Raw genomic sequence first — 18,762 nt, 5'->3', positions numbered from 1 at the left:
AAGTTACTGGGAAAGACACTTTCATGCTAAGTTTGGCTAATGGGGGCTTTCCAGGGAAAGAGTGTGACTGCAAGTGACGCCAAGATCCAACTACTTGACACCTTAGTTAAGCTATCCAGGATCCAAAAAGACAACAAGGGTACAAAAACTCTGTGAAGGAAGCAGGGCCGGCTCCAGCATTTCTGCCGCCCCAAGCAAAAAAAAAAAAAAAACCCCAATTGCAATCGGCGGCGGAAATTGGGAAAAAAAAAAAAAAAAGCCGCGATCGGCGGCGGCAGTTCAGCGGCAGGTCCTTCGCTCCTAGAGGGAGTGAGGAACCTGCCGCCCCCGAATTTCCGCAGGTGCCACCCCTCTCCCTTGGTCGCCCAAGCACCTGCTTGTTAAGCTGGTGCCTGGAGCCAGCCCTGGAAGGAAGTCACCAGCTGTATACAGATGTCAGATCCAGTGCTGCCTAGTTCTGTGTTTCCACAGTGGGCCAAAAAGAAGCTTAAGTCCCAAAAGCACCAATTACTGAGGGTGCACCAGGGATCTGGGCACATACTCAAAGTTAAAGTGCACCCATTTGACAGGCTTTTTTATATTATTGGTAATATAAATGATGAAGAATGCTGTATGAAATAGTTGTACAACTAAGATGGAGTGTTATTTGGGTAAGTCCTTCAACACTGGAATAGCACTGTGTACAAATAGGTCTGGATATCTAAATTTTTTAAAAGACAGTACTGTAGTATAGAAGTATGATGAGAAAAGCAGTAAGTAGAGAGGGAGAAAGCTAAAGAGGCATAAACATGAGTATGCTTTGTACCCCTATAAAGTGCTCATTGAATACTTTAAATATATTATTACAGAAGCTTAGTATTGTCAGCACACATAGCATATAAGTACTCTATTAGAAGCAGTGCTCATTAGTGGCTAGAGCACAGGATTAGAAGCAGGGAGTTCCTGCATTCTAATGCTGGCTCTAATATTCGCGCCATCTGTGGCCATGGGCAAGTCACTTAACTTCTCTGCATCTCCAATTCTCCATCAATGAAATGAGGATAACAATACTGTCTGACTGACCCAGATCACGGGTGTTGCAAGGATTGATTTCCTAATGTCTGTAACCCTTTTTTTAAGTTTAAAAGCACTGTATAAAATACTGAGTATTATATGAGTGAATATGTATATAAACTAAACTTTTTATTATGTGAGTATAGTGCACATTGGGCATCCCAATCGCTTATTGGGGCATCTAGGTGCTACCATAATACAAGTAATAATACATTTCTGAGCAATTCATTTTCCAAACTCTCCACCTGCTGGCTTGTCTGCATAACTCATTTTCCTTTTTGAACTATACATTAATCTTCCTATAAAATATCTTGTTATGCTTGTGTAATTCAATTTGCTAATAATTTTTACTATGAAGGCAGTTTACAGATCTTCAGGTAGTAAAGGGGTTAACAAAAGAGTGGTAGCAGGATCAGTTTGCTCCTATAGATGGTATAGATACTCTGGGAAATGAGTGATTTCATAACTCCCAGCAGGAATGTGGAAAATCCACATAGCCTGACACTTGTCTGGAGTTTGAGAGACTCATCCCACACAGAGAACACGGTAGTGAGACTTCCAGGACTGGTGCTCTCTGAAAAGATTCAGACTGAGGGGCGTATCAGGAGAGTTCAGAGGCTGCAAACATCAAGAGCTGTTGCTGCACAAAAGACTGAGTCAGGACAACTACTTGATTTTTCCATTTTTATCAGCCAAGAGCGAGGTGCCTTTACACGTGGGACATTCGCCAAACTGGTTTTTCAAACAGGTTGTCATTTTTGTTTCCCCCTACCCCTGACTTAAATAGGGAAGGAGAATGAAGGTGACTCATAACATTCTAGCAGTGCACCTGAACACAAATACTTTTACTTTTAAAGAATCTGACTTGTATTAAAAGAGCTCACATGAAAACACAGTGCTGCTGCATGTGGATGTTTGAGTTTCACTTTGATATCAGTCTCTCTGAGGCAAACCTGAGTCTTTCCTGAACTTGGGTCTCCATTTGCTGAAATGTGCAGGAGGAGGAGTTTTCGTAATGGTATTTACTACACATTTGAAGTGACTAAAGTCTCATTTGCTAGACTGTCAAAAGGCAGCAGCAACAGAATTAGAAAATTATATTTAAATAAATGATCACAGAAATGATTCTTGAGAATTAATCTCAAATCCTCAATTATTCCAGGCATTTTGTATTGAATTTTGAGGCCTTGTATAGAATGTTTCTTCTACTTATTTTAGGGACAGCAAGCTGTGCAGAAGTCTGTAAGACTGCAGAAATGTGTACCAGAAAACATGATTTGTGACAAAGAGGTTCTACTCTGTGCTTACTAATACCTCTGACATTACCATGAATCAGACAGGAGTACAGGACAATGCCAGTTACATTCAGATTGGAGGCAAATCACCAGACAGTGGGCACTTTACTTCTGAGCATGACTCTGGGTTCCTGACCGCTGTTTGGGCTTCAGTCCAGAAACCTACCTCTGGTAACTGCATTGGTCAAATGGACCTGTGTTCCAACAAGCTGCTGCACATAACTGGACATCTGAGGAACATCGATGGCAAATTCCAGAGCCTCCGGGAGCTTTTCCAAAGAGAAGGTAAATGTCTAAAATTTACATATGTTTGTTCATTTACAAGAAAGGCTAGCATAAAAGTTAACATCATACCAAGTCTGGGCTGGACTTGAAAAGGTCTGGACAGGACCCAGGGTCTTTGTTCTATAAAGCAGCCAGCATTCTTTGGTACATTACATATAAAAAACAATGAAGTCAGATGACTCTCAGACCTTTCAGACCAGACTTTCAATGCCTACTTCCCTTTTTAGCAGGCACTTAATAATGTGTACTCTTATTTGTATTAATTGCACCCATATTTATTGCATCTATAAATAACTGCAAGCACATTTTATAGCACTTCCGCAAATAAGAACCCAGTTGCTTCATCAAATGAAAAGCAAAGACTCCTATGTGCTATAGATGGCACCTGCAATTACTGGTGGATGAAAAATCTGATTTACAGCCTTTCTAAACAGTAGTGTTAGTGACTGCAATGAAACCCACTAAAAGGAAGCAGATGCTGAAAATCTAGCCTGCATTGCTAATAGCAGCATTGTCTAACTATATCCTGCATAGGGATGGATGGTATCCAGGGAGGGTCCTATCTACATTTATGGTAAATGGCAAAGTGACTTTGTTTAATGGCATATCACATCAGCATGGGGGAAAGCCGACAGGTGTGCAGGAGCAAACAGTGTGGTACAAGACATCCCTTAGAGGATCATACTCTATATCCTAGTGAAGAAGAGAGGATGGAAGTTAATAAAGTAGAGGTAGGAACTGAAGAGAAACAGTCAAATGAAAAGGAGTCTCCTTCAATTACATCACATGAAGGCAGACAACTAAATATTGACAAATTTTATAAATGCTTATATACAAATGCAAGAAGTCTAAATACTAAGATGGTGAACTTGAGTGCCTGGTATTGAACAAGGATATTTATATAATAGGCATCACAGAAACTTGGTGGAATGATGATAATCAAAGGGACATGGTAATATCAGGTACAAAATATATAGGAGTGACAGAGTATGTCACTTTGGTGCGGGAGTGGCACTATATGGGAAAGAAAGCATAGAGTCAAATATAGTAAAAAAGAATCTTAAATGAATCAAACTTTAACTTTGTGGACAGAAATTCCATGCTTGAATAATAAAAGTATAGCAGTAGGATTTTACTACCGACCACCTGCTCAGGATGGTGACAGTGATTGTGAAATGCTCAGGAAGACTAGAGAGGCTACAAAAAGAGAAAATCCAATAATAATCGGGGATTGACTGGGTACATATCACCTCAGGATAAGATGCAGAGATCAAATTTCTAGATTCCATTTATGACTGCTTCTTGGAGCAGCTACTGCTGGAGCCCACAAGGGGAGAGGGAACTCTTTAGTCCTCAGTGGAACACAGGATCTGGTCCAAGAGGGGAATATAGCTGAAGCACTTGGTTATAGCAACCATAATGCAATTAAATTTAACATCCTTGTATGGGGGGAAATATCAAAGAAACCCAGTATAGTCACATTTAATTTTAAAAAGGGAAAGTACACAAAAACAAAGACACTAGTTAAATGGAAATTAAAAGGAACAGTCACAAGAGTGAAATGCCTGAAAGCTGCATGTAAACTATTTCAAAACACCATAATAAAGTCTCAAACTTAACATATACTCCAAATTAAAAAAAATAAAATAAAACAGTAAGAGGACCAAAAAAGTGCCACATGACTAAACAGAGTAAAGAGGTGGTTGGAGACAAAGACATCCTTTAAAAATTGGAAGTCAAATCCTATGGAGAAAAATAGAAAGGAGCATAAACACTGGCAAATCAAGTATAATTAGGAAGTCCAAAAAAGAATTTGAAGAGCAACTAGCAAAAGACACAAAAACTAACAGCAAAACAAATTTTAAGTACATCAGAAGCAGGAAGCCTGCTAAACAATCAGTGGTGCCACTGGATGACTGAAGTGCTAAAGGAGCCCTCAAGGAAGAAAAGGACATTGCGGAGAAGCTTAAATTAATTCTTTGCATCAGTCTTCACTCCAGAGGATGTGAGGGAAATTCCCACACCTGAACCATTCTTTTTAGGTAACAGATCTGAGGAAATGTGCCAGATTGAGGTGTCATTAGAGGAGGTTTTGGAGCATATTGATAAATTAACCAGTAATAAGTCACCGTGACCAGATGGTATCACCCAAGAATGATGAAGAAACTCAGATCTGAAATTGCAGAACTACTAACAGTGGCATGTTAAATCAGCCCCTGTTCCAGATGACTGGAGGACAGTTACTGTGATTTTTAAAAAGGCTCTAGAGATGAGCCTGGCAGTTATAGGCCGGTAAGCCTAACTTCAGTACTAGGCAAATTGGTTGAAACAATAGCGAAGAACAGAATTTATCAGACCCATAAAGGAACCTATGATGTTGGGAAAGAGTCAAAATGGCTTTTGCAAGCATCATGCCTCACCAATCTAGTAGAATTCTTTGAGAGTGTCAAGAAGCTTGTGGACAAGCGTGATCCAGTTGATAAAGCATACTTGAATTTTCAGAGAGCCTTTGAAAAAGTCATACACCAAAGACTCTTAAGAGGGAAGGTCCTCTTATGAATCAGTAACTGGTTAAAAGATAGGAAACAAAGTGTAGGAATAAACGGTCAGTAAAGCACCCACTATTCAAGGTGTGGGCAAACCTTAGATTTGGGTCAGGTTCCAAGGGTCTACTTCTTGACTCCATTCCACCTAGTACATTGAAGTTTTCACATATGGGGGAAATGCTTTTCTCTTGGATGTTAATTATTTTCTCTTTTGCATGCTTCACTTGTGTGTGGGAGCAATAAGGTGTCAGTGCCCCCACAGAGGGGATTTAGCTCTGTCTCCGCGGCAGAGATACTTACTGTGGAGAGGGAGGGGGGAAATTTATGCAGTGAAACACTAGTCATTGATTTTTCCCCTTTCACCTTTTTTTTTTATTATCCCTCAGTATTAAATCATGGGGATGCTTTCTTTTCTTTTCTTTTTTAAACAAATAGCCTTCATTACTTACAATTGTTTATTACTATTCTTATTTCAGGAGCTGTTGTTTCAGGAGCTGTTGAAGCTAAATTGGCAGATTTGCTGCAGGCCGTCTCTTCCCTCCTGAGCAAGTATCCTGCTTTGAATTGTGAAGTTATCCAGCTTGCCACATCAGCCCTCATCACCAGCGTGAATGGTAAATCCCCAACCTGAAAGAGTCAGAAATGTGTGTTATTTATTGTTTGTACTGGGGTAGTGCTCAAAAGCCCCGGTCAGGATCAGGGTCTCATTGTACTGGTGCTGCACATATGGAGACAGGTATCTGTGCATGCAAAGAATGTATGTTATTACAGATGTTATGAAGCAGAAAGTAAGGAATTGTCTGTATTTATTCCAATTAGAAGTCCCATTTTGGGGGAGAAGCTGCTGCTAAAACTTATAAAGGGAGGAAAGTTCAGAGTTGAGGCATCTTCTTTCTTTATCCTCCCATATCCGCAGGTGCCTAGGGTATCCACCAGTTTCCGCTGTTTATTTTCATACTGTGCTGGTAGATGATGTCTTATTTGTTTCTCTGAAGTACAGTTTGTTTAAGGCATATGCTCCTTATTTAACTTTGCTGTTACACTAACATGTTGCTGACATCACTTTTTTTTTTTTTCACTGTAATTTTCACTATTAAAAAGGTGCCAGGGTCTAATGGTTAACCCAGGGAACAGTAATCAGGATGCCTAGATTCTACTTCTGGCTCACATCTAGTTTCTCCCTCTCACTTAGAAGGGAATAGCAAAGCACAGTGGACCCCAGGCACCAGAGTATAAATTTTCTCCTATCACATCCTTCCTGTGGTAGGAGCAAGGAACACTTGCTCAGTCATTATGGCCATTCTTTTTCTTTTAAAAACTGCATTTTCTTCTGCTTCTTCCTTGTGAAAAGAAAACTTGTGAGATGCAGCTGCCTGCAAATCCCTCACTGTCAGTGTCAATTCCACAAAAAATGTTGTTCTTAGAGCTTCCTAAACAGCTAATTCTCCCCCCCCCCCTTCCCCCCCTCAGGAGGTAACTAACTATCCCCACATTACAGCTAGGGAAGCAGAGAGCCTGAGAGGTGAAGTGACCCGCCCAAGGTTACAGACGGAGCATAGTAATTGTCAGAACCAGGATTATCACATGCTAGTTTTAGTACTTAGTCCCATGCCTGAGCCACTAACTACAGCTCTTTCATTCTGAGGCCAGTTCAGCAAGAGTACTGAAAGAGAGACTGGGAATTTTTAGAGCAGGAGTTTAGAAAACTTTATTTGCAGAGGGTTGGGCAGCCTCTCAGGGTCCTACCGCAAGCTGTGACTAGCAGACCTCATTAGGGCCTCTTCTCAGGCTGGCCCATACCAGCTCTGACTATTCTGCATCCTGGCAGCCTGTTTGATTCAGTTCAGATTGGATGATGGTAGCTTTGACTATTTTTACCACCTGGTAATTTCTACACCATACAGGAACAGAACCCAAACTACAGCCTTCCGTACCACAGGGGAAGAGTTAGACCCTACTTAAGAGCAGTTTTGTATTTCAGGCAAATACTTTTGCTAGCAGAGTGCTAGGATAAAAAAAAATCTGTTTGAAGATGAAGAACCCAGTGTTTTCCTAGTTTAAAACAGTAAATGCAATTCAGGAACATGTGCAGGAGAACATGCCATGCTATCTCCCCAGGAACCTAAGGATATTCACCCCATCTGGAAGGAAGGAAGATGCAACAGCTAGCTACTTTAAACCAGCAGCTGTGCCTCTCTGCCACATTTAAAAGGCCTACTCCCCACCCCCGGGGGTGGCATGCTGGGAAAAAAGTTCTTATAAAAAGACCAAATCTTTTCCCTATGGGAAAGGTTAACAGGAAACATAGAAGAGGTTGCTCCACAACGTAGCACTTAACTTTTTCTAATGCAGTCACTGAATGTACATCGTTAATTAGAAAAGCAATAAGGAGATGCAGCAACTGTCTTGCAGGAGATCTCAGTGTTGGGTGCAAATGAAAAGGCTTTCTGCTCTAGGGATAAATTATAATCTTGCTTCAACTACAAATGGGGGATTGGGGGAGAGACAGGGACTATTTATGAGATTAAATGTCTACGGGGCATGAGTGTCTATTACTCCCTGTATGTTGATGTGAATGTAGAAGCTGATCCATTTCTGAAGAATTCCTGTACTTCCTTTTTGTGGGCATCTGCCCAAAGAAAGCTCAGGATTCTGCTTTCTGTGCTTTAACAAAACCAATACAGTAAGAAAAGCTGAGTGGTTAAACTCATGAGGCTAGGAGTCCCAACTCCTGGGTTCTACACTAGGTTGAAATAAGGGGTACCTCCCATCCCTATTTTTGGTGTACTTGAACCACTATTTGCAGAGTTCCTCACATGGGGATTAGATTCCTCCTGGGACTATTCCTTGTATTCTTTCTACATAGTTAGGAGTTGCAGATTTGCTAAGAATGAAATCCGAACAGCCAAACAATCCTTCCCCAGTGCTATCCTTCCTCCTTCTCTCCCCTGGAACACTGCTCTTCCCCCTCCAGAAGAGTAACTGAAAACAATTGGATTGTAATGGGAAATAATGTTCTCATTATCTAATCACCTGTCCCTCACTACTTCTGTTTGGTAAAAGTCATGCAGAAATTAGTAATTAAAGGAAATAAGCTGAAGAAGCTGCCAGTTCAGAATTGATGCTCCTAGTTCAGCTCCTTTTGGAGTCCTGAAGAAATTTGGAATAGGCCTGAATTGCAAATTTAATTTTCAAACTTCCCCAAAGTTCATTGTGCTTGGATTAGGGTAACCAGATGTCCCGATTTGATAGGTACAGTCACGATTTTGGGGGCTTTTTCTTATACAGGCACCTATTACCCCCCACCCCCGTCCCAATTTTTACACTTGCTATCTGGTCACCCTAGCTTGGATCCGGGGTTCTGGTTTGGATCCATGTCTAATAGCCATATGTGTTGTGTTTTTCCAATGCTATAGTAGCAGGCTCAGATACAGCCGCTGGCTCTAGGCATGTGAATTCAGAAATACGCTTAATGTAAATATTTACTACTTTACCCAAACTTTCAATAGCTTATATCTCTCACAGCTCCTTGCAATGATCTTGCTTCCAATAAATCTGTGGAGTGAGTTTTTCCTTTCTGAAAATGTTCAGTTTCCTCAGGCTTTGCACCCACTGGCTTGTACATTTCAAAGTGATTTATTTAGAAAAGTCTTGGTAGTGAGCCTGCGTTTGGTGTTGAAACAGGGAGGTGAGCAGAAACTACTAGGTGTGGAAGGCAGAAATGAGTTGGCAGCAGAGTGAGTCAAAGCACACGCCTCTCCCCTCTGACTGGCTGAGATGGGAGAGGAGATCAGGGATTTCGGGATCTCTGGTGTGATGTTTCCACTAAGAGCTTAATGGGGACTGACTGAATTGGGTACATGTCCTGATTAAGGAAAGTTCTACTAATAATCCAAATAATTTGAAGTTGGAGGCACTGATATCCAGATAATTGCAGTGAATAGCTCAGAGACCTGAGTGTGGGAAATCACATTTAAAACATGAGAAGGATATGACACTTAATCCAGATTAGAAATTTGATCTAAACTTCTATTGGGCACTATTTTATACTGTATGATGGAGACACCATAAATGAATTTAATTGGTTTCAAAAGCAGCCTTGTTGTTATATTAAGAACTTTTATAGTGCCAGGAACTTCCTAAGAATTAAAGTCTCTGCAGTGCATTTATCTGTTGTATCACATTATAGCCCTGTTTGCTATAAATATCTTTGCACAACATAAAACACTTCAATAGCACTTCTTATCTATAAATATCAAAATGCTTTACAAAGCTAGGTAGGTATAATTATCCCCAGTTAACAGAGTGAAACTGAGGCATAGAGCGGTTAAGTAGTTACACAGTGAGTCAGTGGTACATTTATTGGAAATATAATTCAGTCCTGTGTTCTAGTCACTGATGTAGGGGCATGAATCTGAAGTCAAGAGACTTCCACCAAACAGCAAACCAGACCTTAGAAAAGAAACAGAACATGTGGATACTGGTTTATTTTCTCTGTTCCTTTGTTGTGTTTATCAGAAAAGTTGGACAATGGGTCTAAAACTCTCTAGTTCTGGAATTTGTTCTGAATAAGCACAGAACCTGTTGCCACCACAAACAGGCAGAGAAGTTTCTCTGCTGCTGCTATCCTGAAGCTGAGCTTTTGTTTTTAGGTAGCAAAAGGGGAAAATGTTCAGGAAACAAAGGTAATTCCACGTTAGGGAGAAAAGGAAAAATAACCCTCCACAGACTGCCTGGAGAAGGTGTGACTGAGAGCTGAATATTGGTGAGGGCACCAGGAGGAGGAGGGAGAATTGCTAGCCACCAGCATAGGAATCCAAGGGCCTAAGGCTTTCTTTGTCTCCACTGAGGAACTAGATCAGTGGTTCTCAACCTTTCCAGACCACTGTATCCCTTTCGGGAGTCTGATTTGTCTTGCGTACCCCAAGATTCACCTCACTTAAACACTACTTGCTTACAAAATCAGACATAAAAATACAAAAGTGTCACAGCATGCTATTACTGAAAAATTGCTTACTTTCTCATTTTTACCATATAATTACACAATAAAATAAATTTAAAAATAAAATAAATAGATTAGAATATATTTATTGTACGTGTATATCTGTGATATTTGAGCCTGGTTTGAAGTCCAAACCCTGCTGCCCATGACTGAAGCCCTGTTTGCCACCCCTGGATGCCAGCCCTGCACTTGCAATCCCCCATAACCCATCCTGTGACCCCCCCTGGGGGATGCAACTCCCAGGCTGAGAAACACTGATCTAGATTATTTGAGTACCCCCTAGAAACCTCTGAGTATCCCCATGGGTACATGTACCCCTGGTTGAGAACCACTGAACTAGAGAACTCTTTGACCTACATGTGCTGGTACTTCATCTTGTGTATGTGGGCAAAGATCTGTGGGGCACATAACGGTGGGTATAGAGGATAGAGATGGGCCTTTATCTCCACTGCAGCTCTGAGCACCTCCAAGCTTTGTAGACCTTGATCTGCACACAAACTTTGCAGTTTAGGCCCTTCTTTCATAGGAGGATTGCATGAGTGTGAGGCTCAGTGAGGCGTCTGGGCATGCGGGTACATATGGGGAAACAGGGAAAGCTTTCCAACCTGTGTTTCACATATCTGGAGATGTTTCATGTTTGACTGATACAAGGAGATGGGGTGGAACCAAAGGGAGTTCTGGCATTAGTGATAGAAGGTGCCCGTGAGAGCCTGTTCTGGTTAAGTTTTTCAGCAGAGGGAGATTTCAGTGTGACTGCTTTGTTTAATGAAATAACCTCCCCCCGCAAATAGCTATTTAAATTAGAGGTGGACCTGAGCCCCAGTTCAAATACCCCAGATGCTGAAGGTTTCTAAATACAAATGTTGAGGTTTAGGCCTATCTTGTGCAGATGATGCCTAAGCAGCTGGTGAGCAGCAACACACATGTATCCAGCCAAGCCCTTCCATAACTTGTAACCCGGCTTTTCATGCTCTTTCTCCTTCTGCTGTTTGTACTGATGTAAACCAGGAGAAACTCCTTTGAAGTCAATACAGTATCTCCAGTGTGCGTGTGAGGAGATTCAGACCCATTTTTATTACCAGTATACAAACAATCCCAAACCCCAAATGAATATGACAGACATTTCTGTACCTGTATAATAATGAACACACAATGTTCACATAAGACTGAAAAATTTCAACCCAAAAGGTAATTTTCTTTTTAGGTTATATATTTATAAAAGACAGGTGTTTAGAATGGAAATGCTGCCATTGCCTTAGCTCTCATAAGTCCTCCAGCAATGCTATAATCCTGACTCTCTGTGAGTAGTGTATGTGGTAGGAGAGACAGGGTTCTGTAGTTGTGGTTAAGAGGCTGCCACAGGAACAATGATGCAGCTGCAGTGAGAATTCTAATGGACTGTATTACCATAGCAATTGGCAGAGAGGGGTGAAAGGGAAATTATGCTTCTTGTGGCTTCTGTGAACCACAAGCCACAAAAATTCTGGAGTGCCTGCCACAGCTGCTTTTCCAACCAGCATTGTACATTGTCACAATGACTCTGGATCAGGCTTCCCACCCAGGAATTTAGTTACTGTATTGGTCTTGAAGAGTCAACCCACTGAGAGAGAGATCACAAGATTGAGTCAGAACAAGGAAGAAGGCTGATGAGTTAGAGGAAATTAAATGTTTTGTGTCCACAGTTCTGCATTTTAAACCACAGAAACTTGTCAACACCACTTACCCTAAAGCTTGCAACCAATAATGTTCATGCTCATAGCTGCAGGATGCCCTTTTATACCCACCCAGAAACAGCCACATGAATAGAAATAAGTGAGCAGCTCTGAACTTCTTCATCGGGTCTGGTTACCTCATCACACAGGTGGCATATATCCTGCCTACTCTGGAAAGTGGAGAAGCGATTGGTTCTAGCATGTATTACTCATGGGAGCAGGTAATAAGTCCCTTAATTTCCCTAGTCTGACAACCCCAGAGTTCTGAGATTCAGCTATCAATTCATATTCATGAGGAAAGCTAAAAAAACAGAGTATTTATTATCGAGATTCAAACACATTTGAACCTGGGATGCTGTCATGGCCTGCTGTGAGCAAGCAGAGCCGTGAGGTTTGAGGTCAGGGCTGCTGATCACGTGTTGATGCACATGGTCGGCAGCAGCCAGGCCTTGCTGAAAGATCACGGGGGTAGTTTCATAGTCCATGGTGCAGCAAGTTCAGCAGCCAGGACATTAGTTGGTGGGAGGAGGGTAATCAGTGCATAGGCAAGGTGCAGGGGCAATCTGGTTAGCATAGGTAGCAGGCAGATCCAGGTTTGGGCATGGCAGGATAGTGTACAGCCAGGTCAGAAGACTGGTTTGGGTGGCAGGAGTTTGTTCTCCAGGGGGTCTGGGCAGCAACCGGCCTAAGAGATTAGTTGCTCAGACAAAAGGTGGTGCAGGAACAGAAAGCTGTAAAATTAAGTGGTATCCAGTCAGTTTGCTGTCAATTGACCCAACTGAGTCAGCAGATGTAGCCTCTGGTTGTGAAATATTAGCTGCAGTTCTCTTGTCCAACCTTGCAGTGGTGTGAAGGTATGGCTATCACTCACCAATCCTGCAGACCTGTGTTTGTGATCTGTGGCACCTGACAGAGGCTGAAGTTATAGGCAAGAGCCTTTCTCTGGTTATATAGAGCAAACAACTGTGTCTTTTATAAATAATTATTTGTGAGTCAATGAAAGAAAATTGTTTCACTGCCAAGCATGAGAGACCTATGTTTATGCCATGAGACTGGTTCACCTTTATATTATGATCAGTAATTGCAGGGGAAGCCACTGAAGTTTACTCTGTAGATAAATCCATAGCTTTTGAATAAATGTGTCTTACATTTCCTGTATCACTGGTTTTCAAACATATAAGTGTTTCTGTGAGATTCATAGTTTTAAGACCAGAAGGGACCTTTATGATCATCTAGTCTGACCTCCTGCATCACACAGGCCATAGAATTCCACCCAGTGATTCCTGCATTAAGCCCAATAGCTTGCTAATGATCTAGAGCATATCTATTAGGAAGACATCCAATCCTGATGTAAAGACTTCAAGCGAAGCTTAGTTGTCTTCAAGATGGGTTTCAATCTGAGAAACCTCCTCATGGGTCTTAGGGTGTGTCTATACTTTGAGCTGGGAATTACACTCTCCACTCAAGGAGACATACCCACACTAGCTCCAATTGAGCAAGTATGCTAAAAGTATGGCTGAAGTGCCATGAGCAGCAGGAGGGGCTAGCTCCTCCAAGTACATGCCTAGCTTGGACAGGTACATACTTGGGGTGGCTAGCCCCTCCTGCTGCTTGAGCCATAGTGGCTAGCCTATTTTTAGTGTGCTAGCTCAACTGGAGTTAGTGTGGGTATGTCTCTTTGAGCTGGCAATTATACCCCCAGCTTGCAGTGTAAACATACCCTAAGAAATACTGACTTGAGCAAGGAGCAGATTGTGTCATATTAGAGGTGAGCTGGGGAAACCAGAGCTCAACTCTGAAAAAACTTGGTCAGGTTTGGGTTTTGCAAAACCAAAATCTTGAGGGGTGGGGCGGGGAGTGTCTCAGTTCCAGTTTGTCCAAACCACCAAAGCATGGAACAAGAGGTTCAGATAAGTGTGGGTTTTTGGTCAATTTCTACTATTCTCCTGCTGTCCGAAACCAATCTCTCTTCTCTTGGTATGACTGAATATATTATTCTGGAATAAGTGCTGCTACATGGTGCTTTACTGAAATATTTTAAGAAGAGTCTTTTAAACCAATGGCTACATTCACTGTGCATCTATGGTAATATATTTTATAAATATGGGAAAACCTAGCATTCCTAGAAGCACCACTCGCATGTTCCCACATAAATGTCCACAGACTCATATACCCCAGGAGTTTGGAATTGTGGGTTATGTTTTCCTAGGGTGACAGTGAAGGTTACCTGTATACAAGAACTCAGAACAGTGAGCGTTTGTGCTGCTGTAGGCATTGAAGCCAACGGAGTTGTAAAATGGGCCCTTCTTTGTTGTTCACAGACAGATCTGAATGTATGCAAACTGCACGATCAAACAAATGTACACTGCGCACAGTTTCCTTACACGGAAATGTGTCTGCAGGAAGTAGATTGGTTAAAGCGGCTGCACTTAGACCAGGGCTTCTCTGTCAATTCCCTTAGCATGCGACTCATATGGACTCTCTGGATAACCCGATAACATCAGAATTGGTCAAGGATTTGTGTTTTATTCAACTTGGCTGCGATTCAGAGCTGTGTAAACTGTGACCCTGATGCTTTCAGACCAAAACACAGAAGACCCAGTCATGGGAGATCCTGAACCAAGTGGTATGTGATGGCATTTGAAATAACTTTGTGAAGGGTTTATAATGTAAGTTCTATGGGATAGGGGCCATCTCTTGTGTCAGTCTGGAATGCCTAGCAGGCTGTGATAGATCAATGGTAAATTAACGTTCCTGTGTCTTTGCCTTTTCATGAAGACCTGGCCTGTTCCATGCGCCTTACTACAGCTCTTTCTTTCCGCCAGATGCAGCTGTGGGTTAGTTTGCAGTGGAAGCTAGACTCTTGTAAGAGAAAAGAATGCAGAGCCTCCATTGTCAGGAGTCACAGGCTCCAGTGTTCTCTCTGAGAATGTGGATGTGTCTCCTGCAGTACACAGTGCCACTCTTCTAGGTTGAGGTTCTTTAAACCATTTTTGTTATAACCCCTATTTTTAAGAGTCTCTTCCTCAACAAAAGAAGTGGGTTGTAGCCCCCGAAAGCTTATGCTCTAATAAATTTGTTAGTCTCTAAGGTGCCACAAGTACTCCTGTTCTTTTTGCGGATACAGACTAACACGGCTGCTACTCTGAAATCTTCCTCAACAATAAACATCCTCAGGCCCCACTGCATTTTCCAATTTTCAATAGTGCAGAAATAACCAGTTCAAGGTTTCACATGCTTTTTTCTAACTAAAAAAAAAGAGCCAGCTTTGTTTATCAAACGCAACACTCCAGGTGACTTCCCATTCAGGGAGACAAAGCTGTGCTAATTGGAGAGAGAGAGAAAAGAATGGAACAATTACCTTTATTTTTATTTTGCAAACAGGCGATTGCACATGTGCTCAATTTCCACCATTAAAGATTTCAGCAGCATTTTGAGCCTATAGGGACTTTTTGACCATTAATAGTATGAAGAGATCTTTAGGGTGGAAAAAAATGCTCTTTGTGGTATAACATACTAGTATTGCTGATTGTTGTGATTTGAGGGTGAGGTGAGGGTGAGGTGTGTGTGTGTGTGATGCTTTTACTAGAGAGGAGCAGTTCTGCCTGATGGGAAACAGGCTGGAAATGCCAAGTCTGTCACAAGTATTTGATTCAACATTAGCCAGCAACCCAGCGTCATTCCATGCAACTGAAAGCCTGACCCAAATAGTTTCAGAAAGAGAGGGAGTTTAGTGGTTGCAGCAGGAGGTGGGGAGTTAGGACTCCTGGGTCCTATTACAATATCTGCAGCTGACTCTGTGATGCCTTGAACGTCTCATGTCACCTCTCTCTGTGCCTCAGCTTTCCAATTTGCAAAACTGGGATAATTATACTGACCACAGGTACTGGGAGCCATGTAGGTACCTTGATAGGTAAGATCTCATGGGGGGTTGTGAGTCTAAGTTCATTAACGTTCATAAAGCACTTTGAACACCTCAGAAAAGGGCAAAGTATTATGATGTAGTATTGACATTACTCTGGGTACTGCACATTAGCTGTGTTACCTATATTTTGACCAAGTTGCCTGCTTTTTGAATTTCTGCAGAACTGTTCAATATTTCTCTGTATTACACCCATATCTGTCATCATGGCCTCTCCCCAGAGGCTTGGGACCTAACGGTATCTTAAAAGGGCTGTCACCTTCCTGGAACTGGAGTAAAATTTTGTCTAATCAATTTTTTTTTTTTTTTTGCTATATTATACTCTTATCAGGTATCTCACCCCTGCTGAGAAAGTTTGACTTTGCCAGTCCTCTGTTTCCTATCAGTTATGTATGGTTTGCTTTAGTGCTTTTGCTTGGGGTGATGCACACATGAAAGTAGGTGGAGAATGTGAGAAATTCGGAGGAGATTATAGGAAATGGTCTTGTGTCTGTAAAACAGTTTGGTTCTGACTTTTCCAAGAAATCTGTGAAGCATTGTGTTGTAAAACGCATGTCCTACAGGCACGCAGAGTTTGAGCAGATAGCTTATTCTTGCTACCTTTATCACCAAGGCCGTCCTTAGGCATACGCAACATACACGGCTGCATAGGGCACCCGAAAATTTGGGGCACCATTCCCCTTGCGGGCCGCGGCTGGAATCCTCTCTTCTCGGGCCTCTCCCCCATCCTGGGCCGGCGGGCTTCTCCCCGACCCTACCCCCTCCCTCACTCGCTCCTCAGCAGACCAGCTGAGGACTCCAGCCTCAGGCTCTGCCGCCCCAGCGAGCCCAGAGTGGCGTGGCCGGTCACTGGCAGCACAGCAGCCCGGCCCACCACCGCCCAGAGCAGAGTCCCTCCCTGGACCCGGCCTGCCTGCGCCACTCGGTCTCTGGCGGGGGCCGGGTTGGGGCCAGGACAGGAGGAGCGAAACTTCCATGTGAGTCAGCGGGAGGGGCGGGGGGAGCCAGGCCTTGCGGGGGAAGGATGGTAAATGACAGTGCGTTCATGTCTCTCACACTTCCCTAACACACACACACACCCTGGCTCTCACACCCACATACATTCTGCCTCACAAGTCACAGTCCCCCAATGCAGTGTCACACACACACATACACACACACACTGGCTCTCTGGCTCTCTCACACACACTGGCTCTCACACACACACAAACACACACACTTGTATTATTATTGTTATTACTGCTTGGTACTTCCTGTCAAAATGCTCATGGTGAGCCAGGAGTGGCTAGGGGCTGGAGGAGGGCCATGGGCTCTGGCAAGATGCAGCCCCCATGTGACAGCACAAAGCCCGCCTTGAGCCACTGCCGCAGCATCTGCTATGTACAAGCTTGGTGTGTATCAGTAAGGGGGGGGAGGAGTTCTGGGGGGTCCACGGGTGGGGGTGGTGGCTGTGCCCCCTCGACACACTGGGGTCAGAGGTGCTGGCTGGGGCCCACCTTCAGTGAAGCATAGGGGCACCAGTTTAATACTATTGTGTAGGGCCCCCAAAATCCTAAGGACAGTTCTGTTTATCACTTCTCTGAACTTCAGCTCAGTCTTCCCTCTCACAAGTGGCAGCTTGAGCTGCTTTTTCTGTTAATAATAGGAGGAGGATGTGTGAGGAGATGTCTAGGTTACAGAAAGTAGAGAAGCTTTCACAGAGGAGAGTAGCAGGACTTGAGAGAGCTTCAGACTAGTTTATTTGGTCTAATTTGAATCAGACTCTGCAGTGCAAACAGTGGATTTTGAGTTACTGCCCCTGAGATTCATATATCCTTATGTGGAGAACAGATTCCGTTCCCAGTGATACTTACAAGATGAACATGGACTGAGAACTGAGGCCCTGTGCAGTTGGAGTGCTTGGGCCAACTCTGCAAACTGTATTGCAGCCAAAGGGAGAAGTGATCTGTTAGGAAATACACCTCTACCCCGATATAATCCTCGGGAGCCAAAAAATCTTACCGCGTTATATCGAACTTGCTTTGATCCGCCGGAGTGCGCAGCCCCCCCACCCCCCACCCCGGAGCACTGCTTTACCGCATTATATCCGAATTCGTGTTATATCGGGTTGCGTTATATCGGGGTAGAGGTGTAATAGTTCTTTGAGGCTGTGATCAGTATCAAGAGCAGGGAAAGAGGCAGGCACCACTGGAAATTCCTGCAGCAGCCTGAGACTCTGGAAGGCTGGTACCAAACTGAAGAGTCAGCTGTTCTAGGATTTGAGAAAATACACTTACTGTGAAATGAGGCATCAGTGGCTGAAAGGGAAGTGGTGCTTCTGCCATTCTGCAGAGCAACAACTTCCCCCTCTAAAAATATCCATACTGCTCTGCACACCCACTACTGGGGGAGCCTGCCTTTCCCGCAACAAGAGCAAATGGAGAACGAGGCTAATGGGCCTTTTGCAGGGTAGACATAGATCAGATGATTCTTGGTCTAGTTATCTCTGGAGGCCAGGAGAGTGACAGGCCTTTGCTCACACTAGCCCTTGAGAGTTGGACAGCTGTGCCCCAACATTAGCTTTACACAGCAGTCCCCTTTCTTTAGCCTGCATGTTGTAAACCAATAGGCATAGTTGTTACTGGAAGGGTTTCATTACTGTCTCAATCGCAGTGATGGAGCAGACTAAGGTTGCCAGGGGTCCGATTTTGCACCGGGCTCCGCATGCTGCTCCCACCCTGTAGGGTTACGATACGTCCGGATTTTCCCGGACATGTCCGGCTTTTTGGGCTCCAAATCCCCGTCCGGGGGGAAATCCCAAAAAGCCGGACATGTCCGGGAAAATCGGGACATGCGGGGCCGGCGGTGCCGAGCCGGGGGCCGGGGGGTGCCGAGCCGGGGGCCGGGCCGGGGACCGGCAATGCTGGGCGGGCCGGGGGTGCTCGGCCGGGGACCGGCAGTGCTGGGC

The 18,762-nt window shown here is 43.5% G+C and overlaps 1 protein-coding gene across 1 annotated transcript in view; it reads left to right on the top strand.

Moving 5' to 3' along the window:
• Nucleotides 1–2,380: 2,380 nt before the first annotated feature.
• The window catches only part of GMIP (GEM interacting protein), a 56,064-nt gene continuing 39,682 nt past the window's right edge, over nt 2,381–18,762 (top strand). The window contains exons 1-2 of the mRNA XM_029913708.1: nt 2,381–2,633; nt 5,656–5,786. Of these exons, the coding sequence (XP_029769568.1) occupies nt 2,381–2,633; nt 5,656–5,786 (384 nt within the window). The remainder of the gene's footprint in view (nt 2,634–5,655; nt 5,787–18,762) is intronic.

This window comes from Terrapene carolina, unplaced genomic scaffold (genome assembly GCF_002925995.2).
Source record: "Terrapene carolina triunguis isolate 2854851 unplaced genomic scaffold, T_m_triunguis-2.0 Scaffold833, whole genome shotgun sequence".
NCBI classification, from domain to species: Eukaryota; Metazoa; Chordata; order Testudines; family Emydidae; genus Terrapene; species Terrapene triunguis.
This window is presented reverse-complemented; position numbering and strand designations above follow the sequence as displayed.